Source organism: Hemiscyllium ocellatum, chromosome 10 (genome assembly GCF_020745735.1).
Source record: "Hemiscyllium ocellatum isolate sHemOce1 chromosome 10, sHemOce1.pat.X.cur, whole genome shotgun sequence".
Lineage (NCBI taxonomy): Eukaryota > Metazoa > Chordata > Chondrichthyes > Orectolobiformes > Hemiscylliidae > Hemiscyllium > Hemiscyllium ocellatum.
This window is the reverse complement of record NC_083410.1, coordinates 41,717,424-41,743,854: the sequence shown is the minus strand read 5'-3', so window position 1 is coordinate 41,743,854 and position 26,431 is coordinate 41,717,424. Positions and strand designations below refer to the sequence as shown.

The window sequence follows — 26,431 nt, the reverse complement described above, 5'->3', positions numbered from 1 at the left end:
ATACAGAATTGCACCTAAAATTGGACACTTCGGAGTTTAAAATCACACAACACCAGGTTATAATTCAACAAGTTACCTGACGAAGGAACAGCGCTCTGAAAGCTTGTACTTTCAAATAAACTTATTGGACCTATAACCTGGAGTTGTGAATTTTAATTCTGTCCACCCCAGCCTAACATCAGCACCAGAACCTCGATATCCTTTCTAAGTTTGCAAGCACAGTCTTTGTCAATGCAATCAGGTTTGAATTTAAACAATGGTGAATAACTTCCATGGTGTACTCTTCCTGGCAATGCCTCAAAAATTGGAGTCCTCTTACTGACCACAACATTCTTTTCTCATGCAGCATAAATGTTCTCTTTAAATGTTGGTAATCTTCCATCTGTCCTGTTGAGTGCAAGACCAACAAATTCAACAGCATGTCTCTTAGCAGTTATAAGATCTGTACTCCCAAATGATAATAATTGTAGTTGTTTTTAAGTTGGTATTATTCTAACAGAAATTGGACATTATTGGATCCATGGTTTGTGAAAAATGAGTAGGTGGAAGGTGAGGAAATTGGAGTAATTGCCATCAGCAATGAAAAAAGTGCAAAAGGAACTCGAGACTAAATTCCAATAATCCCCAGATTCTGATTGCTGACATGACATGGCTCAAAGTTAACAAAATAACACTCCCGTTTAAGGATGAAGAAATAAAAAGGAGAACTACAGGCCAATTCGTCTCAATGTAGGCATCTGGAGAATTGCTGGAACCTGATACTTCGCAAGTCTAAATGCACAAAAAAAATCAAAATGGCTTTACAAAAGGAAAATCCTGTTTGACAAATTTTAAGTTTTGATGATGCCAACTAGTAGAGTAGATGACTCTATTAGTTGAGTCAGATGAGTAGTATACTTGGATTTTCAAAAGCCATTCAATAGGTCCACAAAAAGGTTTAATAAATAATTTCATCGCTCATGGAGTTGGGAGTGATATGTTAACACAGTTGCAGATAGTTGGTAAGTTGTGACTAGAGAAGTACTGAACAGATCACCACTGGGCTTTCAGCATTTACAATCTGTATTGATGATGGATACATTACTCTCTGAATCTTTGTCTTAGTGTGATGATTATGTAAATTGTGAGGAGGTCATGTTAAAAGATTAATGTGGAAAGTGCGAAGTTACTCTACTGGCTTTGCTTTGAGAGTAGAGGAGCAGAATAATTTTTGGTGTAAATTTTCTAAGTATCGATCAGAAAAATCACATACAAGGAACACAAGTTAACATGCAGGTACAAGTCATGAGAAAAGAAAATTGCATGTTGGCCTTTACTGCAAAGGGATTGTGGAAAAGATATCACAAAGTCTTGTTACAATTGTGTAGAGCTTTGGTGGGACCATACCATAAATGCTGTACTCCATTTTCTCTGCTGTATTAAAGAAGGATGTACTTGCATTTGAAGCAATAATGGAGACTTTTTACAGTGTAAGCAGCTATTCAGCCCAGTGTCTGCTCCAGGTCTGAGCGTTTTAACATGATGTCAATTTCCTGCTTATTCCCTGTAACCCTCCAATCCTCTCAATTGAATCTGTCTGCAACCCACTTCCAGTCAGTGCATTCTACTCATTGCTTTTTTTTGTTCTTTTCATCTTGCACTTGCCTTTTTCATGAAACACTTTAAAACTGTACTTCTAGTTCTCGATCCCTTTCCGAACTGGAACAATTTCTCTTCATTTACTCTGACTAGAAACCTCGTGATTTTTAAACCTTCTGAGAAGTCAAACAGGAGTATGATAGAACTGTTTTCTTTCAACTTCTCCACTCTTTCCTAATAACTGAAGGGTTTCATCTCTGGAACCATTTTCATAAACCTTTTCTGCACTCTCTCCAATGCAGTCTCATACTTCCTCTAATGTGGTACCCAGAAATGTACACAATACCCCAGTGCAGGTCAAACAGTGTCATATATAAGTTTATCATAGTTTCCTTTCTCCTTAATTCCATACCTCTATTATTGAAGCCTGTTATCTGCAAACTTGAAATTGCCTGCTGCGTTCCAGAACAGTGAAGGTTCATTGGATTGGTCCCTGGAATGAGGGTCGTACTTTGATGAAAGACTGACAAAAATAGTTTATAGTCTTTGGAAGATTGAGATTTGATCTCATTGTAACAGTTGAGATTATGAAGGGGATTAACAGAATGGAAACTGACTTTTCTCCCCCTTACTATTCAATTTTGATCAAGCTGACAGAATTTCAGGATAAGGGATCAATTCTGTATAGCAAGAACAGAAAAATATCTTCACTCAGAAGATTGAGAATCTTTGGAATCTTTTTACCTGTTGTGGATGTTCCATTATTAAAAGTAAATTTAAGATTGGGATTTTTTTTGTCTCATTAATTCAAGAGTACCTTTTGTTTTACCAAGACTACTGAAGAACTAAGTCTTAATTAAAGCTGGACTCTGTCAAACAACTTAATGAAGACCACCAGCTACAGCTCAGTAGGCACAAGACAATGTTCTCTTTGATAGCTTTTTAAAAATATTGCTCACATGCATAGCAGAAGCAACTTATGTCGGTCATGGTTTTTGATACATCAACTAGACTGCAATATTTTAAATTTGTTTGGAGTGATCCACAAGGCTACATTGTTGTACATATAAGCCAAGGGTTTGAATGTAATTTTGTATACAGAAGGCTATCTCCTATTTTAAAAATATAACACTGTACATTCTAAGTTTACCTTTTTGCTTTGTCAAGCAACTACAGCGTGAGAAAATATCCAGTACTTCACAACTGAATGAGCTGATGATGGCATCACACACTACATTGCTTCCTGCTATTCCTCGGGACATGCCTGCAGAGTCAGATTTGATTGAAGGGAAGTTTGAAATCAATTTAGAAGGTAAACCAGTCTTCCACTTTCATGTAATAGCCTAGAATTCTTGAAGAAAGTTGTTGGAGGTATAAATTAGATGAAGAACTGGAATTGATCATTCACAGTAGAATAAATGTATTCTTGCTCAATGAGCAACTGCTATTAGGATCAGTTTTGAAGCCACTTATTCTAGAAATGCAGGCACAGTTGGCTTTGTAAGCAAGTCCATGTTTCATAATTTGGTTTGATTTAATTACCATGTGGCTCAAAACTAAGACTGATATCAACACCAAGACACTTCAAATCCATAATATTGAAGGTTGATTCAGTCATTACCTGCTGCTTTATTTAATCGACTACTTTGAAATATTTGTTTCATTCTTAGTGCGAAACAGAATATTAAGCAAATAATTATATTTTTAAAAAGTTTACTAAAAATCACTGAAAACACTTTGGATGGAAGGGTGACTGCATCAAAGAATCAAGTTGCTGTGAAAAGAATTGTATTGTAATAGTCTTGATTGTATGCTCATGATATTTTAGGGTCATGATCAAAGTCAAATCCTTAAGCATGTAAAGGATATTAATTATTTTTGTTCAATTTTAAAAGAAGAAAAAGCAATTTTCAAAACAAGCTTCACAATTCTTCCATCAATCTGATTCAGTAATTAAATTTAGTCCCACTAAAATTTGTATTAGTCACAAAACCATGAGATTGTATGCCCCCATTGCCTGTAGCGGGCACAGAGGAGAACATAAAATTGTCATGATAGGGAAATAATCAATGGCAAGAAAAGAACTGCAAGATGAACTCAGTATTGAATAATACTAAGTGATTTGATTGATGAAGCATTCAAATTCATATATATATATAATGGTAATTATTCCTATTTGTTTAGGTGGTGATATCATTGAGGAAACATCATACAAAGTAATTGTTCATTCGGCTACCAAAGAAAGATGTCCTCGCTGTAAGAAATATACATCAACATCAGCGCTGACACCCTGCCCACGTTGCCTGGACATTATTGCTGGGAAGTGGAGTGTTTAATTTGTCAAGTTATTCCTGTAAGCACTGAATATAATAGAGATGTATGAATGAATATGCAACATAAAAGTAGATTCCACCATGGGGAACTAGATATTTCATCATCACATTCCCACCTTTGAGGTCTTGTTAAATTTTGGCAGGGCTTTGTCAAAATTACCAACCCCAGTTGGAGATCAGAGGGTAAGATGATTCTGCACAAATGGATATGACATATCAGGTGTTTCTGGAATTAAATTTTGACGATAGTTTTACAGAGGGAATAATAATTATTAATTTCCAGTTTTCCCTACTCTAGTATTAGAAAGGGTATGTTTTGATATTTGCTTTTTTAAATAGTTTATACAATTTGGGAGAATTTGTTTGCATTATGGCAATCATGTCAAATCTAAATTGTTTCTTAAACAATGTTCACAAAAATTCCAGGTAATACAAATCTATTGGGGATCTAATGAATGGTTATGTTGCTTGTTGTAATGCAGATTTAAAAGGAATTGTGGACTGTGTAATAAAGGTTTACTGGATTTATATATAGAAAGGCCTTTATCTTTCAAAGAACGTACAAAGTGAACTTTAAATGGCAATAGCAGAGTAGGAAAATTAAATATTGTTTGCTAAATATTTAATGTGTTATGAGTCTGATGGATTGGATTAACCCCTGCCAGCTTTTGGCTACTTCAGTTCTATATGCAAGCAGTGTGCTCCTTGGACCCATTGTATGTAAATAGTCAGAATGCATTCCAAATAAATTATACAGATGTTAGTTTCCAAACAGACTCTTATAAAATAACAAGTCGGACAAAAAAAACTTTAGTGTGCCTTCCTTGACCCTGGTAATGGCATAAGACAATAATAAGTTTTTGACTAATCCTGGCAAATGCTATTAGCAACAGATGTGAAATTGCTTTGGGGCACTACTTTCAAAGATATCACACTGGTATACATTACTTATGTGTGAAGTCCCATTGATTTACTGACTCCTGAACTGCTTCATTTTAACCAACATCACCTACATCTGCAGTCCCAAGAGTCTGTTCCATAGATTTGTCACCTGATTTTTGTGGATCAGGTTTGAATTTATTGTAGGTACTGCCCTCTGGTTCAACTGTTAATTTCACTTGGTCTAAATCTATATTTAGTCTATTTATGAAACAACTCTTGGGGGAAATCTACCCAATTTAAACGCAGCATTAAGCATCCTATCCATCCTCTCGATCTTAACCATTGCCACTTCTTTTAACCATCACAAAGAAACGGACAGTTTTAGCCTTAGTGCAATAACCAAGGGCATTTAAAATTCGATTTTCTACTTGACTGCTAAGTCATCAAGTAATTAAAATATCCTTGTGTTACCAAATATTAGTGCTCGGGCATGGTGGAGCTTCTATTTTCAAAGAACTAGAAATGATTTATTTTTTAATTGGAAATTAGGCCATTCCAGTTTTTGGCAGTGTGCAGATTAATGGAGAAAATGAAAGGGTGCTTCTTTTCTGTGCTTTCAAAACCATAGCCTTGAAACTTACAGCTAATAAAACAATGCATCCTGAAAGTTACCACATTGTGAGGGTAATTATTTCCAAATCCCACTAGAAATTTTAAAAAAGCTGCATCCTGTCAAACTAAATAGCATGGTGTAGGGCTAGCTGCCAATTCTAGCTTCCACGATAGCCTCAGCTACAAGGGGCTGTTACAGTCCACTGGTATTGTGCTTACCCTTGTTCAAGTGCCATACGAAGCTGTTTCTGCAACAGGGTAGAACACTAGAACAGTCTGCTGGACACTCCTTCAGTCTTCAACATCCCTTTTCGGATAATATAAAGCAGAACACTACTGCAACAGCATATGAGGTACTACTGAATCTTGATACTCAATCTGATCAGATTATTCCAATTACTTTTAACAAGCTTTTTTTCAATAGGTCAATTGGATACTATGAGTTAAATGCACTTCTACAAACTAACTGCAAAGTAGGTGCTCCATCTCAATGCTACAATTTTCTTTCATTCACTTTAATTTTCTGTATTTCAGTTAATTCTCAGTTTCACTGTAATGTTTGGTTTAAATAAATCAACATACAGTTCCCATTAAGTATTTTATCTGTCATATTCAAGCAATGCACTCCAATTATTTATACAAAAAGCAAGTCAGCAGGGATTGAAGTTTTTATTTAGTTATGATCAATAATTTACAATATTACAATTGGTTTTTGTCCACTGATAAGTGTGGAAATGTATCTGTACACACATTAGTGCTGTCTGATCACTGTTCATTTTGTTACTTATACAAATCCAAAAAAAATTGAGGAAATAAAAACTTTTGTCTTTATATTAACAAAATAAACTCAAATTTTCCTTTGTGTGTAATAGGGTTGCGATATAAGGCTTTTTTTAAATAGACATTATCAATATTCTTAGTAGAATGTTTGGGTTGTTTACTGCTGGGAAAACAAGTTGCAAAATTCCTCCCATTTTTTCAGACATTCCAACAATGGGATTAGAAATTATAGATGTATGGACCATACAATGCAACCTCGTTCACTACATAATACCTTGAGAACAGACTTGCTTGAGCTAACATTTAATGTGCATAGCTACAGCAACATAATATGGTTTATTTTGAGACTGATGCCATCTTCTAGCAATAAAATGATACGAGTGAGCTTTGCTTCAGCTGTATGTAACTATGGCCATGCAAACTATTTGGGCATTAGGATATCTCACATAATAGAACAGAAATTGAAGAGTCTAACAGAACTTTCAGTACCCACCTATAACAATAAGTATTCAAGAACATGATTAATTGAAACATAAATGGCTCATTTACATCAAAACGATCCAAGCTTTTCACAGCTGGTCATATCTGAAGACCTATTTAAATAAAGATTGGTCAATTCTTGTCACAAGGAGGATATGGCTTCAACTGCTTCTAACAGGTGCAGCACCAGGCTGTACTGCCCATGGTTTTCAGGTAAGAGTTCTATCAGTTTGTTCACCAGTTTAGCTGTTGCTATAATTGGCACATCTGTGTTCTGAAGATCATGAGGATCCTATAAATAGTAAAAGCAAGAAATCACAATGTACAATACAAAGCAAAGATTACACAATGAGAACCTCAAATCTTTGAAATTTAAGCTCTTCAAAATGGACTTTCATAGTGACACCTTGGATAGCAGACAGTAATCAAACAGTATTCTGATTATTCAGTGGATGAGAAGATGTGTAAAGTGTTAGCAAAGGGTGATTTGATCAGATAAACTATTGATTATGCCATCTCTACATTATAAATTGGTTGGCTTTAATAGAGTCAGATTACAGCATGGGAACAGACTATGCTGACCAGATCTCCTCACGTAATCTAGTCCAATTTGCCTCTAAACACTTCCTATTCATATACCCATCTAGATGTCTTTTAAATGTTGTAATTGTACCAGCCTCCACCACTTCCTCTGGCAGCTTGTTCCACACAAGCACTACCCTCGGCATGAAAAAGTTGCCTCTTTGGTCCCTTTTAAATTTTACCCCTCTCACCCTAATGTTGAACATGATTTAGTGCTTGCTTACTCATTGTCTTGGCCTGCCATCTGTCGCCTCCCATCACCTCAGAAATTAACACTCAAATGTAGGCTGAAACCTCAAAAAAACAATTCGTCCTGAAGAAAGATAAATCTATCTAACTAGACTGGTGATTAGGATGCTGGTCAACAGGTCACTGTACTCTCAGTTCACAATGACTGATTACAACAATTTTCAAGTCTTGGTATTGGGGTTATGGGGGTAAAGAGTTGGGAAGCACCTAACTAGATTGCTCTGTACAGCTGACATGGACTTGATGGGCTGAATGGCTTTCGTTTGTGCTTTGCTTCCTGACATTCCATTTAGCACAAAAAAGCAGCAAATTCAGCGCAAGAAACACATTGGACGTATGTATTTTATTGGTATTTTTGCACTGGTTCTGAGGTCATGGTACATGTTTGAGAGCTAAAATACTGTTGAACACAAAGGAAGCGTACATAGCATCTGCTTCATCAATTATAATCCCTATGCACAGTTGCTAAGGTACCTGAGCCAGGCAATTTTGCAATAACACCAGGGTATGTAAATGCAACCAGACAAGCTGACGAGTCAGGTCTGTGACTCATGGCTTAATCCTTCCCACAAGTCAACATTTCTTATTTGAGCAAACAAAAATTTAGGAAAGTAATGCATAATTGTTTTCCTGCCTTTTATCTCCTGAGTTAACTCAAATAGTCAGCTGAATAGTAATCAGCCTTTAAACCTCCCTTTTCACCAATTTATGTACAAATCTGTTACAAGTTAAATCTGGTATGTTTGATTCACATTAATGGTACCTTATCTGTCACAGGCAAGTAGTTCATACACTTAATCATTGAAAAATGTGAAGTCAACATTCAGTTCTTATAAAAGCTGCGGATGCAGATATTCAGAATTAAACAAACTCCTGAAGAAACTGAACAGCATCTGTGGAGTCATTAAGAGTTAACGTTTAGTCTGAAAGGATTATTCAGAAGTCCAATGGATCTACGGGTGACAAGTGACTGTTATAAACTTTTTCAGAAGACATGAAGTGAAAACATCAAAGTTCCCAAGTTCATGGTTTTCCATTAGATTTTCTTAAAGCAAACAGACACTAAGTTTTAAAAGATGATTTTTTTTTAGAAGTATTCAGCAATAAGACTACAGCTACTTGATGTACTGGTGCTTTTCTCATTACTGTATTTACTATGGAATTATCCTCAAAGCAACAGTCAACATGTTAAATGCTACTTTGTATAATGCATAGAACCAGGTAACACACAGAACCAGATAATTAATTTCTATGTTCTGCCAAATTAAAGTTTAGAGAAAGTTAATGATTTCAAAGTTTTTCTTAAAGTCAAATCATTTTTGTTCCCTAATCATAGAGTAACTGTAATCTTATTGCTGAATGTTTTAAAAATCAGTATTAACTTTATTGATAAACTAGATCCAATACTCACCATAGCCTTAAGCCATGTACACAACACTGGTGGGAGTCTGGCCAGCAGCTCCATGCCTTCCTTAGTCTGAGTATGAAGTAAAGCATATGCAAGTCTCTGTCCTGTCAGTACAAGCAGTTGTGATGCCAGAACCTCTTGATCATGTACCTGCAGAAGGGCCTGGACAGATGATAAACAAAAATTAGATTATAAAGATTCAGACTGAAATCCTGTTTAACAGTCAATATTAGTCCAACAAATGTCCCAAATTATTCCACTACTACATGGATAGCATTCATTAGAAAAGATAGCATACACCAAACAAACTTAAATTATTTCCATTGCACAGCTTTATAAGTAAGTTTGAAATGTTTAACACTTAAAGGCTCTCTGTAGAGAGGGCTTTAGAACTACATTTCCAAGTTCTCCATATACAATCAACTATAAAAGTAATGCCCATACAAACTAGCCATTTATTCCTTAGTCCCACTATCACATGTAATGGGTGCTGGCTATTGTAGGAGATGCCACTTCAACAGTGCCAATAATTGGAAGACTGGGTCAGAATGTGAAAAAAGACAAAGGCAGACCAAATTTGTATTTGCAACGTCAGGTTTTAGAGCTGGAAGTACTTTTGAATCGTAGGCATTGTTGAAAGTAGCATTCTGAGTCAAGAGTACAGAATACAGAGTAGGATCCAACCTTCAACAGATCATACGACATTATTCATACATGACAAATGGTCCTGTTAGCAAGAGCAGAGTTGAGTTGCAAGTTTTATAGCACAGAATTTAACGATTTCACCGTACTTTCTGTAGATCAAAAGGATTGTGATCTACATATATCCCTCAATCACCATTTCCAAAGAGAGATCCTCTCCCTTTTTTCTATTTGTAGAAGTTTCCTATGTATAATTTGTCTGCCATCTTTGCTTCCATAATGGTGACTATAGTTCAAAAGTAATTCAATAGTCAAAATATTTAATGACACGTAGGTGGATTTGAAGGGCAAAATATAAACACAAGGACCTGATGTGTTGGTGACCTTAAGCAGGTAATTAAAACTGCCACTGAATCAGATCCACTATTATTCCATAGGTTTCATTCTCAATTATGTTGATCATCAGTTTGGCTACTGTCTCATTAGTATTTGTAGACCTTGCTGTGTAAAAAGATATTATTTGCCTAAATAACAGACTACAGTTCAAAAACAGTTCACTAGCTGCAAAACAATTTGGGATGTCTTTAGAATATGAAAGGCACAAAATAAAATCATTAGTTTCTTATTTATTAGTTGCAATAAATGATCCATCCAGTCTTCCTAGTTTGTGGAAAAGTACAACCAAGGAAATGACTTGGCTACTCCATTACTTTAAGTCATTTATTTAAACTATATAATTAATTATAGATGTGTGTGTTACCTCTTCACCAATATGGTCAATTCCATGATTATACAGCTCACATACATAATGTCGGCGGATAACATCCTCATTTACTTGGAGGTTCTGAGACAGCTCCACTGCCACTGACGGCCAGTCTTCGTTTTGTTCTCTATGTGATTGCTGTTTAGAAGTACATTCAGTCTTTGCAGGTTTGACTAGTTCTTTCACTGAAGCACTGACTAATTTCATGAGGAACTGGAAGACAACAATCGATAAGTTATTGCACTAGAAAGTATCAGGAAATAAGACAAAATGCTACAAACACATTGGTCCTTTGTTTTTCCTGATGTTGTATATTTGTGAATGGCTCCAGTTCTGGAACACTTTACATGTTCAGTGACCTATCAGCATAACATGACCAAATTAGTACCACATTAATGATAGTTTTTGTGCTGTAGATGTAGGTACTCCAACCAACTTCATATAATATGACTGAAGTTGAACTCAGATGCTAGAAATTAATCAGTTTCGAAGCAATTATAAATTGAAACAAAGTTTTTAAAACCTTATGGTTGATATAGTTTGCAATCACTGAAAACTCAAAACTGCACCTTTGTTACTAAGTACAGAATTTAAATTTTCATACAAAACATTTGCTTTGTTAGTGTATTTAATGAAGCAAATAATTCAAAATGACAGTCTTAGAGCCATAATTTAGTAAATGATTTGCTTACCTGCTGTCTGAGAGACACTATATTAGGATCCATATCTCCACTTGGCAGCAGCTGAATTGATGTTAGCTCCTTGAAAAATGCATTTTTACCCTGGAAGTACAGATGCAGCATAAAATGAGACATTACTTGTTCAGGACAACAATTTTAACTTCCAATTATGAATGGCAAAAATTCTTAAAATTCATTCATTAATTTATCCTTTGAAGCAACTTCACTTCCATTTCAAAACAGTACTGAATGGTTAGATAACAGTAATATGTAATAATACACATACAGAACATGGAAGGAAATAAAGCATAATGAGTGCTGTGTGGACAAATTAATAAGTCTTCAGATTTACATCTTAAGAAAAGTAAATACCAAGTAATCGTTAAACACATGTAAAGCAACGGACTTAGAACTTTTAAATGCCTGCAAAACATTAGACAAGAAATAGGACAATACCTTACTGTCAAAGAGACTAAATATTTTGACAGACTTCATTCCAAACAGCATTATTCCATGCATAATAACAGCCAAAATATAGTGGTGCTGAACCAATGGGTAATGAACATGTCTTTGTTCTAGAGCCAGATCCACTATTGATGTTGGGCCTTCCACAGATGACCAAGTATCTTCTATGTCGAGAGATGGTTCCTTCATTTCATCACTGCTAACTTCAGCCTAATAACATAGATCATATTAAAAAGGGCAAATTAGTATCACATAAAACTTTGCAACAATATATAAACAAAACAATTAAACCAGCATATTTCCAATTAATTACACAATATCCAGCAAAAACAAACTGATCCATGCTGCTATTAATGCCTCTTTTGAATCTCTCTCTATTCTCTGTATCAAAATCTTTCTACCTTTTTACCTTTCTCCTCTGGTGTTTAACCAGCTTCCTTGAAAGGCATCTATGCTTTTGCTACAACTGTTTGCAAACATGCCCAAAAACAAAAATTTTAAATTCCTTTGATAAAAGGCTTTTCTTCAACTTATCTAGTTTCATAATTTTAAGAGCCTTAATTAAATTAATCACCACGTTACATTTTCTACTTGTAAATGCAGTAATTTTTGTTTTCACATGGTCTTTTACAACAATATGACAAAATGCTATTTTACACATATACTTTTTACCCTTTGTAAACAATGCATCATGAAGGTTTATTATTGTTTATCACAAAATGGCATAAGAATGCTTATATGTTTTAAAATGTCAACCTTGCTCATAAAAATTTATTTGGAGCATATGATACATAGGAACATGAGAGTTAGAAGTTAACCATTCAGTTCTTAAAGCCTACTCCACCATTCAATAAGATTACAGTTTACAATAAGATTATGTGTTCCACAGTCCCACCAATCCCAAGTAACGATTAGGTAAGGGAATCAACGAGATACTTGCCATAGGAGGAGTGCAGTGAAACTTCACCAATTTGATTCCTGGGATAGCAGGTTTGTTACATGGGGAGAGATTGAGTCAACTGAGCCTGTATTCACTGGAGTTTAGATGAATAAAAGAAGTTCTCAAATGTTACATATAACATTCTGACAGAGGGGTATGTTTTCTCTCACCGAGGCCTCCAGAACAGCCACAATGATGTTGAATAGTGGAGTGGGCATAAAGGGCTGAACAGTCTGTTTCTGCTCCTATTTTCTATGGTTTTATGTATCTACCAGCCTCCACCTTAAAAATATTCTAATACCTCCAACATCGTAGGGCAGAATTCCAATGTCACTGCAAACCCAAATAAACACTCATTTCCATCTCCACCTACACAGTACACAATATAAATTTAGGACTAATTTCAAAACAACTTACCACACTCTATTGCCAAGGTTGTCAAAGCACGTCTTTAATAATATGAAGACAAGACTGGAATATTCACATTTTTCACATGCTAAAGCCAATCTCATGACCCTAGAAAATCCATTTCTAATGTTTCACAATATATATGTTTATGGCCATTGCTGTGGAGACCAGACGTCTATGCTTGGGAACTAATCCTTTCCTCTAGCATTCAACTTCTGTATTAAACACTCCTGGTTTCAAAGAGATAGCAATGAGTTTAAAAATCCCACTCATGCAATTACTTAATTCCAGTTAAAATTCCTATTGTTGCCAGCAGCAGCCTGTTGAAGTTCGGGATACTCAGGTTAATAATGGCCCATTATCTGGTCTCAAACACACCAATAATTTGGTGGGCTGTTCAAGACCAAATACAAAAAAATCTCAACAGCTTCTAAATTGAAGGAATTTCCATCCCATTGGCTATATAGATTGAAATACAAATCCCAAAAGGTAGAAACAACATTCTAACTATGACCAGTTCTACAATCTGTAAAAATTAATCCAAACATGATAACTCTTAAAATGTAATGCTATTTCTTTACCTCCATTAAGGTTTGAAGGAGCAATGAACAAGAACCAAGGAAAGAAGTGATGGAGGTATCACTCATGCCAACATCCTGTTCAGAAAAGAAAAATCAAACTTTACAATCGGACACTTAAAAATCAAATCAGCATTTCCATTTGTTTTAAGAATTTTCATGGCATGTTTCACCTCATACAATCCCAATGTCCCAAACGCAAGTCCATGCTGAATGAGTGGCCAGGTGATCTGATTCCAAGCTCATGGTAATAGGATTTTACAGTACAGGAGGCCATTCAACCCATCATGTCTGTACCACCTCTCCAAAGAGCTACCCAGGTATAGTCCCATTATCCAGCTCTATCTGCACTGCACTCTAAATTCATCATTTTCAAGCATATATCCAGCCTCTTTTAAAAACTGCTTTTAGAATTGGCAGAACATTCCAAATCCCAATAACTTTCAGTAAAGATGTTTCTCCTCATCTCAATCAGACCTCTTTTGCTGACCGTCTTGAAATTGTGACCCCTATTTACTAACATAGCAACTAGGAGAAACTGAATAACCTTCTTCACCCTGTCAAAATCGCTATATTTTGAACACTTCAACAAGGTCAACACTTCTGCTGTAAGCAGAATAGGTCCAATTGCTCTAATCTTTCCATGTGTCTAAAATCCCTCACTCTTGGTATCATTTTAGTGCAAAGGAGATTTACTTTCATGAGGGCTTTTAACAATCTTCCTTAAATAAGGTTTGTAGAGGTGTAGCATCACTTCTACACTTTTATACTCTATGCCTTATTTATAAACGCAAGGATCATATAAGCCTTCTTAATAACTTTCACCTTTCTGAGAACTATGCACATGAACCCCAAAGTCCCTCTGCTTCTGTACTCCCCTCAAACGTTGCACCACTTGGCCTATATTGTCTTCAAGTTTCTTCTACTAAAATGCATTACCTTACATTTCTTTGCATTGAAATTCATCTGCCAGGTATCTGCCCATTTGGCCAACTCATCAATTTCTCTCTGAAGTCACCCAGAGTCATCCTCACAATTCACTATTCTCCCAAGCTTGGTTATCATCTACATATTCAGAGACTTTGCTCCCAAATTGTTCTTTTATAAATTATAAGAGCCAAGGGCTCCAACGACGATCCCTAGTTTCAACTTTTCTCCAGTCTGAGAAATGCCCATCTACAAAAGCTCCCTGTCTTCTATTAGCCAACTTCTAATCCATGTTGCAAAGGACTCAATCTCAAATATTTTTAATTTACTAACCAGCCTGTCATATGACACTATAGATCCAAATATACAACATCCACAGCACTACCGTCATCCACTGCCTATATCACCTCATCGAAAAACCGAACTAAGCTTGTCAGACATGATCTGCCCTTAAAGCCATGTTGACTGTCTGGTTTTGATTTTTTTTTTTAACACTCACTCAGTTGGCTGAATGCAGAGCTTCACAAGGTGCAAGGCTAAGGCCACAGCTTGCAAACTCCACTTCCGAATTTATCTGCAAGTCTTGGCAGAACATTCATCTCTCATAGGAACCCAGTACAGTTTTATCCAACAGCACATGTGACTTCAATATTAAATAAAGGCAGAAATCCATTGGGTTAAGTTATACATTTATTTGAGCTGAATCAAAGACTTCAGCATCAAAATTAGATTTAAAAGTTATCAATTTTTTAAATAAAGCTTTCTATATACTACTTGTTAGAACCCTTGCCATTTTTTCATGATTTCTACTTTTTTTTTGAAATCAAATGAGTTGAAAATGACTGACTGACTTTGGTACAGCTTTGATTAAAAAGTACATATGAAGACAAGCTTTGTTTATTTGAGAGGCCAGGCCTGCAGGCTAATTGCAAGCTAGGTCTTGATTAAAAGGGTCTAAAAGACAAACTGACTATCAGGAACTGCACAGTATTTAAAGAGATTCAGAAGTTGGCCATTGACTGGCCTGCGTATTGGTTCCACCAAGTCTGAAGGAGACCTCGTATTCAAACAGGTGGCAGATGTGATTGAGGCCTCAGGGACAGTCTATCAGAGCGGAACCAGAGCAGACGATGTTTTCTGAGAGATAGTTTTGGAATGCTGCTTCAACAACATGAGGATTTAAAAGCTCCCTGCCTCATCTGATACATTAGTTCCTAGAAGGTCAATGGGTAGAAAGCGGAGTTAGAAGTATCAATGACTTCACTTGGGTGAACTGAGAAAGTGACCCTGAACAACATTTTAGCAAAAACAGCCAAGGAGTCCAATGCATTCTGGCCAGATTTGTTATTTTGTTTACTTATCCCTTTAATGGTTGTTTATCTTCATGTTTTTGTGTGAATGGGGCTGAAAACAAAATGTTTCGGGTTTAAAGCATAGATGTTCATCCATTTGCGTTGCTGTCTAATTTACTCAATAATAATGTTAGATTTTATTTAATAAATTTTTTAAGTCTTAAAACTGGTGTCGAGATTAATTATTCATGAAGTCTGGTTCGGAACTACTGAAGTGACTATTTGGATGTCTTCAACAGTTTAATTTTACCATTTTGCAAATACGGAGGTCGAAAGGCTGTTTGATTCAGCTCTCTGTCTCTGTGATATGAAGTACAATTGTGCAATTTATTGGGCAGTGAAGCTGATTGAAACACTGCAGGTTAATCTCTCTTTCTTCTCTTTCCAGGTAAGAAAAAAAATTAGTCTCCACCTCTCTCGACTGGATTCAAGTTCAGGTCCCAAAACTTGATTTATATTATCCTAATGTACAGGATGAGGGCATCACTGGCTAGACCAGCATTTATTGCTCATTCCTAATTGGTCAGAGGGCAGTTAAGAATCAATTACATTGCTATGTCTAGGCCAGACCAAGTAAGTTTCCTTCTCTAAAAGGACATTAGTGAACCATATGGATATTTCTGACAATCAACAATTGTCATAATTAGATTCATAATTCACGATTTGTATTGAATTCAAATTTCACCATTTGTCACAATGGGATTTGAACTTGGGCCTCCAGAACATACCTGGATATATGGTAACACCACTAGGCTGTCCCATACCTTCAATTCAAAGTAAACAAAGAAAAGCAGGAAAGGTTTCTAAGACCACTGAAGATTCATTAATGCATTCCCCAATCTTTTGAAAATACTCACTCTTCTGCACAGTCTGTCTTTTGGCGCCTTGCCAACCTATTAAAACAACAACATTGAAAAGAGGCATTAACGCTTTTCATCAATAAAAGTTGAATGACAAGAAACCTTATCATCGTTCAATTACTTAGCATGTAACAAACTCAAGTGCTCCAGGGAAAGCTGGAATGAAGATCTGACAATTTACTTTAGTGATGCTACTACCTACAAGATCTGGATGTAAGATGTAATGATGATGCTCCTTTACCAAGGTTATGTTGTTTTTGGTTTTTTTTCCCTGCAAGAGAAGTCGGAAAAGACACAGACTTCGAAAAGTCTAAGCTTAAAGGGTTTTGAGGCCGGTTTGGTTATAGCTAACAGATACTGCCTCAAGAAAAAGACTTTCGAATGTTTGGAAAAAAAAATACTTGTACAATGAAAGGGGAGTGGCCAGTTCTCCCAGCTCAGCTTTTCTCTGGTTGGAAGTAGTCAGGCATTGTGCAGCTACTGGACCCAAGAGAGGAAGGTCCATGCTGATCCTCCCTCTCTCTGACTTCTCTCCTGTGAGACCGTGTGTTTGATTTTACCTTTTGTGCCAATGAGTGTCTATGGGGATTGTAGCATGTATTGGAACAGCATCATTAAATTGAGCTAACCTGTTGGGTTTTCAGATAGACTAAGTTATTCTGTTCTCTTTTGTTTATGTTTAATTTGGCAATCTTGTACATAAATTCTGTTTGAAACAAAGTGGTTTGACTAACTGCATCCCTCCTAGAATATCTGCCTTACACCTGCTTAAAACAATTAGCAAAGTTAGAGTCTGGGCTACTTTCTTGAAAAGTTTTGAGGGGGTCTGGCCTGGTCTATAACAAAGACAGTCAGTGGCATTACAGCAATTCAGAAGCACCTACTCACTGGAGCAACAGGATATTGTCGTTTGACCGAGATGTACAAAAATAAAATCCTTTACATCTAAACAACAGTCCAAAGATACAACTAGTATTGTTATCCCATGGCAATGAAGTATACTGCTAATATTTCAGTCTCAACATTATTAATTAGTAAGAGGTAAAAAATGAGGTCTGCAGATGCTGGAGATCACAGTTGAAAATGCGTTGCTGGTTAAAGCACAGCAGGTCAGGCAGCATCCAAGGAATAGGAAATTCGACGTTTCGGGCATAAGCCCTTCATCAGGAAGGGCTTCTTGATGAAGGGCTTATGCCCGAAACGTCGAATTTCCTATTCCTTGGATGCTGCCTGACCTGCTGTGCTTTAACCAGCAACGCATTTTCAATTATTAATTAGTACACCAGTAAAATTTCAGACATCACTGATTTAAATGAAAATGTCCACTAGATGGCAACAAAAACAAAGATCATGCAGTTTGACAAATTGTGGGTTATACAGAGCTGTATACACGGAAACAGACTCTTCAGTCAAGCTCGTCCATGCCAAACAGATATCCTAAATTAACCTAGTCACATTTGCAGCATTTGGACGTTATTCCCTCTAAACCCTTCCTATTCATATACCCATGCAGTTGCCTTTTGAAATGTTGCAATTGTACCAGCATCCACCACTTCCTCTGGCAGCTCATTCCATACATGCACCACCCTCTGCGTGGAAATGTTGCCTCTCGGGTCTCTTTCAAACCTTTCTCCCCTCACCTTAAACCTATGCCCTCTAGTTCTGGACTTCACTACCCTGGAGGGAAAGACCTTGGCTATTCACCCTATGCTCCTCATGATTTTATAAAAAACTTTTATAAGGTCACCTCTCAGCTTCCAATGCTCCAAAGAAAATAACCCGAGCCTATACAACTTCTCCCTATAGCTCAAACCCTCAAATCCTGAAAACATCCTTATAAATCTTTTACAACAAGCAGGGAGGCCAGGATGGAACGGAATATTCAAAAGTGGCCTAACCAATGTCCTGTACAGCCACAACATGACCTCTCAACTTCTATACTTAATGCAGTGGCAAGTAAAAGCAATGATACCAAATGCCTTCTTCACTATACTATCTACCTGTGATTCTACTTTCAAGGAACTATGAACCTGCACCCCAAGGTTTCTTTGTTTGGTAACACTCCCCACAACCTGACTATTAAGTAAACAGGTTCTGCCCAGATTTGCCTTACCAAAATGCAAACACATCACATTTATCAAAATTAAACTCCATCTTGCCACTCCGGCCCATCTGATCAAGATCCCATTGTACTCTGAGTGAACTTCTTGGCTGATTTTGGTGTCATCTCCAAACTTACGAACCATATCTCTTATGTTCACATTCAAATCATTTACATGAATGAAAAAACAAACTGTGGGCCCAGCGCCAATCCTTGTGGCACACCGCTGGTCACAGGTCTCCAGTCTGAAAAGCAATCCTCCCCCACCACCCTCTGTCTTCTACTTTCGAGCCAGTTCTGCATCAAACGACTAGTTCTCCCTGTATTCCACATGATCTAACCTTGCTAATCTGTCTACCATGCCAAACCTTGTCCAACAATTACTGACGTCCATATAGTTCACATCCACCACCCTGCCCTCATCAATCCGCTTTGTTACTTCTTCAATAAAATTCAATCAAGTTAGTGAGACATGATTTTCCACCCACAAAGCTATGACTGAAAACCCCTAATCAATAAGTGCCTTTTTCAAATACATGTAAATCCTGTCCCTCAGGATCCCCTCCAACAACTTGCTCATCACTGATGTCAGGCTCACTGTCTTTAGTTCCCTGGCTTTTCCTTACCAACTTTCTTAAAAAGCAGCACCACATTAGCTAACCTCCATCCTGCGGCACCTCACCTGTGGCTATCAATGATACAAATATTTCAGCAAAGGGCCCAGCACGTCCCTAGCTTCCCACAAAGATCTAGGGTACATCTGATCAGGTCCCAGGTATTTATCCACCTTTACGCATTTTATGATGTCCAGCCCGCTTGCCTCTGCAATAGGGACACTTTTCAAATTCTCGCTATTTATTTCCCCACGTTTCTTACCTCCTATATCCTTCTCCACAGTAAACACTGATGCAAAATACTCATTTAGTATCTCCCCCATCTCCTACAGTTCCACATATAAGTGGCCTTGCTAATCTTTAAGGGGCCCTAATCTCGCTCTAGTTACCCTTTCATCCTTATTCAAATTAAGTATTTTTTTTTAATATTACTTGTGAAATTTTCTGTTCAATCCTAAAATACAGTTTTTTTTACAAATCCTATGGTTGGTTTACAGTGCTCTTGTTCATGACGGGCTTTTCTGCTCTACATCACACTGTCATTTCTTGGCATTATTAGAAACATTGTCATATCTGTTTACTCAAACACATTTTGGAAGTTTGATTCAAGACTAAAGAACATTTTATAATCTGTTACACTAATATTGTTTTCGACTTGATCTTCTTACTATTTCATCTTTCTTTTAATCATCATTTTTGTATTAATGATTTATGTAGTTAAGCAATTAGATTAACACCAAAATAGAAATTAAATATTAAGCTTTACCTTATCCATTAGATAAGCAGTGGCTGACAGTCTCTTTACAATAAAGGTGTTCCACATCATTACAGCAACTCCTGCAAATAAAACAACGATTTACTAAGGTGTAGCTAATTACAATGACTCAACCCAATATTTCATCTACAAAGAATAACAATATTAAAATGTTCAATTTTATGAAATAAGCTGGAGTTTAATATTTAAATGTTGTTTTATAAATATCTACAATTGAAATCATGCTTGTAACAATAGGGTTGTGGCAACATGGGATGATGTTCTGTCATGTGTTACTTTATTTCCTGGACTGCACCAGTGCCCCCACCTTGGGGGCCTATAACTTAAGATAAAATGAAATATTTAATATTTAATCATTTTTTTAAGAAGTTTTTTTTCACTTGACAGTTCACCTTGCTAGTTTGCTCCATCTTTTGAGTTTTCAGCTGAACTCAATCTGTCACATCTTAAAATTGTTCCTATTCAACACTTTATTGTTCTTGTGCTGGTTTAGGCACCCACTATTCCTACTGCACAAGATTACCCAGTTGAGTTAATAGCCTTTCTGTTGGCTCCAAATGCCACATCGCTTTTGTAGGAACAAATAAATAGAAATCCAATGTCAAAATGACTTCTCCATATGAGCGGCACTGCTGCCTCACAGCGCCAGAGACCAGGGTTCAATTCCCATCTCAGACGACTCTCTGTGTGGAGTTTGCACATTCTCCCCATGTCTGCGTGGGTTTGCTCCAGTTTCCTCCCACAATCCAAAAATGTGCAGGTTAGGTGAATTGGCCATGCTAAATTGCCCATAGTGTTCGGTGAAGGGGTAAATGTAGGCGAATGGGTCTGGGTGGGTTGCGCTTTGGTGGGTTGGTGTGGACTTGTTGGGCCAAAGGGCCTGATTCCACACTGTAAGTAATCTAATATTGCTCATCATATTGCTGGTGATTCTTAAAGATACAAATAATTCTATTGCTGCTCTTGGCCCCTTGCCATCACCTAAAGATCAATATTTTTGATCGATGTTAAAAAAAATACATTTTCAAGGTTTGACAATTTGTGTGCATGTAATCAGAAAAGCTAATAGAATGTCATGTTTTATTGCCAGATGAACTGAATGAAAGAGTAGGGAGGTTATGCTTCAGTTATACTTCATTAGCGAGACCATGTCTGGAGTATTGTGTACTGTACTAGTCACTATACCTATGCTGGGATGGCCATGCACTGGCAGTAGTTCAGAGGAGGTTTACTAGGCTGCTACATGAAATGAACAGATTACCTTACTAAATCGGCTAAATAGGCTAGGCCTGTATTCTATGAAGTTTAGAAGAGTCAGAACGGACTTAATAGAAACATAAAAGATCCTCCGGGGACATGACCAGGTGTTGCCTCTTGGGAGAATCTAGAAATAGGAGTCATAGTCTAAAAATAAAGGGTTGCCTTTTAAGACAGACGAGGGAAAAAAAAAGTCTTTGGAACTCCCTTCCTCAAAAAGGCAGTGAATGCACAATCTGTAGGTGTTTATAAGGCAGAGATTACCAATGGGATGAATTATGATCTGGGGTATGCAGGATTATGGAGTTGAGGTTAAAATCTGATCAAACATGATTTACTGAATGGCAGAGCAGGCTCAGAGGCCTACTCCTGTCCTATCCCTTGATCATGTGTTCCTACAACCTCTTTTTGCATATTAAAAGTCTATGTTTCTGTGTTCTAACTTTGCAGTGATCTTTTCTTTAATAATATATATTTATAAAATTGATTTATAGCTTGTAGTTTGAAATCTGCAGTTTTCTTTTAGCAACAATCGAAAAAAAGTGTGATCTGCACTTTTAAGGGTGTAGGCACACTTTGATAAAACAATTCACTGTTTGCCCAACATAGTATTATCTAACGTTAATGACTTGCACTTACACAGGGCAGTTAATGAAAACAAGCGCACAAACTCATTGGACAAGTAGATGTCAGGGGAGGAAAAGATAAAAATGACAATCAAACACTTTCAAATAATTGGATCTTAGGGTTATCAACGGTGATGAGGCAAATGGAAGGAACTGGACAGAAGGTTAGTCAAAGGAAATGAATGGCTAGGAAGTAGTATTGGCTGGAAGATAATAGAGAAAATGGCAGCAATTTGTAGCAAGGTTGGAAGCTTTAAGTTAAAATGCTCTGAGGCAGCATGGGGAGCTAGTATAATTCAGTGAGAACAGGGCACAAAGATCAGTGCAATTCACTATAATACAATAAAAACACAGCAGTATTTTGGATAAACCAGAGCTTATGGAGGATGGATGGCATAAACGTGGCTGTCAAGAGGTGATGAAAGCAGACAAATGATTTTGGTACTGAAGGATGAATGATGCTCCCACAATCCAAAGAAGTGCAGGTCAGGTGGATTGGCCATGCTAAATTGCCCATAGTGTTAGGTGCATTAGTCAGAGGGAAATGGGTCTGGGTGAGTTACTCTTCGAAGGGTCAGTGTGGACTTCTTGGGCCAAATGGCCTGTTTCTATACTGCAGGGAATCTAACATGCATAATAAAAGGTTTCCAATATTTTGGGCATAAAAGTGAACAGTTATAGGTATAAATTAAAATATAAATTCAAACAATTAAGCAGAATGTCAAGACGTCAAACAGCTTCAAGTTAAAAGAACAGCACAGAGTAGAGACAGTAGCAGGATTAGATAACTTCAGTCTTCTCCCAAGTTGTGCTGAAGGAAGCGATCACTCATTGATAGACAAAAAGAGTGGCAGAAACTTTGAGTTATCAGAAGTGTTTATATCAAACATGATCCCAATCAAAACGATCAGTGCAATGTGAAATCTGGCCAACTACCAAGAGCCATTTTGTGTGGTAAATTATCCTACCTCATCCTTATCTTTACACTAGTTATAAAAAGGCTCAGAACTATTTCTGGGGCTGAGAGATCTGTTGAAACTAAATTGATAAAGAGGTTGTGTGATAAATGGGAGGCAAGACTTTTGAATTAAGAAAGGGACACTGTCAGGCAATTTCTTTCCTCCTGACCAAAGTCCACGCTGGACTCACTAGAAGTGTGAATCTATGAAATTTGACCTCTAATCCGACAAACATCTGGAGAATGCCTCATCTGAATGGATCATATGAAGCCATACTGCACTCAATACTCGACTAAAATTATTCATCAGTTCATCATCCTCCTCATCAGCAACAATCTCTTCGAGCTTTTCTTCGAAACTGAGCAGTTTTATAAACCTGTTTCCTCTTCCATTTCCATCCACAAGTCCAAACACGCAAGGCACATGGGCATTCAATCACTGAAATGGAAATCATCTGGTCAGCCACTACTGTTATATTTCTCCCACATTCTCAGCTTATCCATATTCATCAAGCTAGAGCTCCGCTCCTACATCACCTCCTTTCCATCTCCTCTTATTCATCTTGTTCACCCACTTCCATTCTTGGCCTTGATGCCAGTCAATACAAAGTGGGTCCCTCTCCTCAGGTAGCCAAAGATCTCTGCGCAATTTTTTTTTGGCGCCGATGAGGTCAACTACAGTACATTATTCGTGCAATGATATTTTTAACCACTGTCAGCACCTGATAAAATTACCACTACCTTTTGGAACAGTAAGTTTCAAACCACTTTAGTGCATTTTTCCTCTTGCATTATTGCTAGCAAGTCATTGCTAATAACACTAGACAATGTCAAGTACAAATAAAACACATGTTCTTGCCTCGCCAACTGCTTAAACACTGACGAAGGCGGTTGTTGTGGCTGGCTGGTTAAGACAGTAGTTCTTTATTTTCACATCTTTGACAAGTTTAAAGGTGGCTGAATAACAGAATTACACAGTACTTCTGAAATCCACCTGTGATTCTGAAGATGTTTCTGCAAAACTAAATGGCCTCTATTATTCTGTGATGGATCATTAAAGTACTTAACAGTCATCACATTTTATCAATAAAAGGATATGCATGAAGATTCCGTGGGAAAATAGTAAGAGTTGCCCAAAGATCGCAAGCTTTTAACAGCAAAGACAAGAACAAGTCGAAAAAAAACAGGAGAAGGGATGTAACACTGAACTTATGGAACTAGGTTCAGAGTTTAGATTACAGATCCTTGAGTGGAATATAGTTATTTGCATGTTTAAGAAAATTGGAAATCACTAGGTATGATTTAAAGCATGGGTTTCCAATCCTAGCTGGTGCTTAGTTCTCAGACACATTAATATTTCCTGCATTTATACACTTTTAACAATATTAGTCGAGTTCTGTCTGGTACAGAATAGCAAGTACTAACCACGCTGAACATGAGCATTGCCAATGCATTTCAGATGGTCCACAGATATGCTCAAAAAACGATCTTCCTACAATCCAAAAGACAATAACAGATGATATTGGGAAATCACGCTTGAAATTTTTATAGAAAAAGCCCTTAAGAGGCAAATATTTATAAAATAATACTTTTGTATAGAGATATCAAACCAACTATATGCAATTCAAACAGAATGTAGACAAAGTATGAAAAGCCTTTGAATAACAGTATTAAGTATAGCTGCACATTCGCAGCCATCATGTAAATTGCAAACTGTCTACAAACTTCTTATTGAAAACTCTATGGACACTAGCAACAAGGTTCACTCAGATATTTAACAGATAAACAACCAATCAGATATGGAGCCAAAAGGAGGAAAGGCAAGGAGTTGTGATGAAAAACCTAGTTAGGGAGGGCTGAGAAGTGAAAATGGTTTCCAGTGAGAATTCAATATTTTAGGATTGGACGAAGAGGTACAAACGATGGATCAAATGAAGAATTGGAGTCTTAAGAATTGAAGTGATAAACAGTTTTCAGAGTAGTTGGGCTAGAGGAGGTTAGAGGAATTAGTCAGAACAAAACTATAAAGATGATTGAACACAAAGATGATATTTTAAATTTGAGGTGGAGGTGGGCTAGAAGACAAACCAAGCTCTGGGGTAATTATTGGCAGGATTTACTTCATAGTGAAATACAAACAAAGGTTTGGGGAATTGAAATTGGAGAGCACAGCATGGAAGGACAGCATTAATTCTGTTAATTTTAGAGGTAACTGAGTAATGGATAGGCAGTCTTCATGATGGTAATGAAATTAATTTGGAAGTATTGCACTGGTTCAATAGAAATATCAACATTTCAAACAGTTTTGTTAAACAGCAGCCAGAAAAAGCAAATGGAATTGGATAGGTGGTTATGGAACACTTATGGAAGAAAACACTTCAATCTTCCCAAAATGTAACTGAGACATAAATGATAGCCTGCAAGAACAAAACTGGGTTACCCTTTATAACTTATAAAGGGGTGGAGCTTGACTGTCAGCTCAACAAGAGGAGGATCCTAAAATAATCCAACAATTCAGCAAGGTCCCCATATTTGGGGTGGCATGGTGGCTCAGTGGTTTGCACTGCTGCCTTACAGCACCACGGTCCCAGGTTCGATTCCAGCCTCGGGCGACTGTGTGAAGTTTGCACGTTCTCCCAGTGTCTGCGTGGGCTTCCTCCAGGTGCTCTGGTTTCCTCCCACAGTCCAAAGATGTGCAGGTCAGGTGAATTGGCCACGCTAAATTGCCTTAGTGTTAGGTGCATTAGTCAGAGGGGAATGAGCCTGTGTGGGTTACTCTTTGGAGGGTTGGTGTGGACTGGTTGGACTGAGAGGCCCGTTTTCCACATTGTAGGGAATCTAATCTTTATGATCGGAACAAAAGAGCTGCTTGAGCATACTTTGATGTCTAACCAAAATGCATAGAATATTAATGGAAAAGTTTAATATTGCACTTTCAGCCTGCAGAATGCTCCCTCATAAATTTTATGAGCGAGAACTCAGGCTCGGTTATATTGAAATTCAAATACTGTCTTAGTCATCATTTGCTTTTGGAGTGCTCATTAAACTAATGCGCATCTGTGAGGTGCCTGTTACTGTATTTCCCAAGACAAATGTGCTTGCAGCAAACAGCAGTCAATTTCAGAATGCATTTTTATTTATGCAATTAAGAGCAAGTATTTTGAAATATATTTTTACAATTTTTCAATTGGTATTATAGACAAATACTATTGACACAATATGGGGAAGTTCTTGAAAATAATATTTGTCATTTATGATTATCCTCTAAAGTACAATTATTTAGTTCAGTCTTTTTATAACATAAACTAGACTGCAAATTTATATAAACACTTAATTTTAACTTGTCCTGCACTAGCTTTCAGGCAGTTGTTATTTTAACAGAACATAAAGAAGCCATCTGATGAATTTAGTAATGCACAATATTATAATCTATACAATGTGAAGAGTTGTAGATTTGTGTTTACCTCTGGATTTTTGTTCCATTGCACTACATATTCCCAACAACAATGAGCATGAAGAGCATCAGATTCTAGACTGCAGGGGAATCGCTCATAAGCCAACCGGAGCAACTCTGTAATAAT

The 26,431-nt window shown here is 37.0% G+C and overlaps 2 protein-coding genes across 2 annotated transcripts in view; one reads left to right on the top strand and one right to left on the bottom strand.

Annotated features, from left to right (window-relative positions):
* iars2 (isoleucyl-tRNA synthetase 2, mitochondrial) overlaps window positions 1–6,241 on the top strand; it is a 104,280-nt gene extending 98,039 nt beyond the window's left edge. Inside the window, exons 22-23 of the mRNA XM_060831450.1 lie at window positions 2,746–2,890; window positions 3,763–6,241. Coding sequence (XP_060687433.1) covers window positions 2,746–2,890; window positions 3,763–3,914 — 297 coding nt within the window. The 3' untranslated portion in view covers window positions 3,915–6,241. The remainder of the gene's footprint in view (window positions 1–2,745; window positions 2,891–3,762) is intronic.
* rab3gap2 (RAB3 GTPase activating protein subunit 2 (non-catalytic)) overlaps window positions 6,059–26,431 on the bottom strand; it is a 97,414-nt gene continuing 77,041 nt past the window's right edge. Inside the window, exons 26-35 of the mRNA XM_060831448.1 lie at window positions 26,315–26,421; window positions 24,276–24,342; window positions 20,001–20,071; window positions 16,517–16,552; window positions 13,384–13,458; window positions 11,446–11,664; window positions 11,002–11,091; window positions 10,307–10,522; window positions 8,908–9,066; window positions 6,059–6,957 (exon numbers count right to left, since the gene is read on the bottom strand). Of these exons, the coding sequence (XP_060687431.1) occupies window positions 6,808–6,957; window positions 8,908–9,066; window positions 10,307–10,522; window positions 11,002–11,091; window positions 11,446–11,664; window positions 13,384–13,458; window positions 16,517–16,552; window positions 20,001–20,071; window positions 24,276–24,342; window positions 26,315–26,421 (1,190 nt within the window). The 3' untranslated portion in view covers window positions 6,059–6,807. The remainder of the gene's footprint in view (window positions 6,958–8,907; window positions 9,067–10,306; window positions 10,523–11,001; window positions 11,092–11,445; window positions 11,665–13,383; window positions 13,459–16,516; window positions 16,553–20,000; window positions 20,072–24,275; window positions 24,343–26,314; window positions 26,422–26,431) is intronic.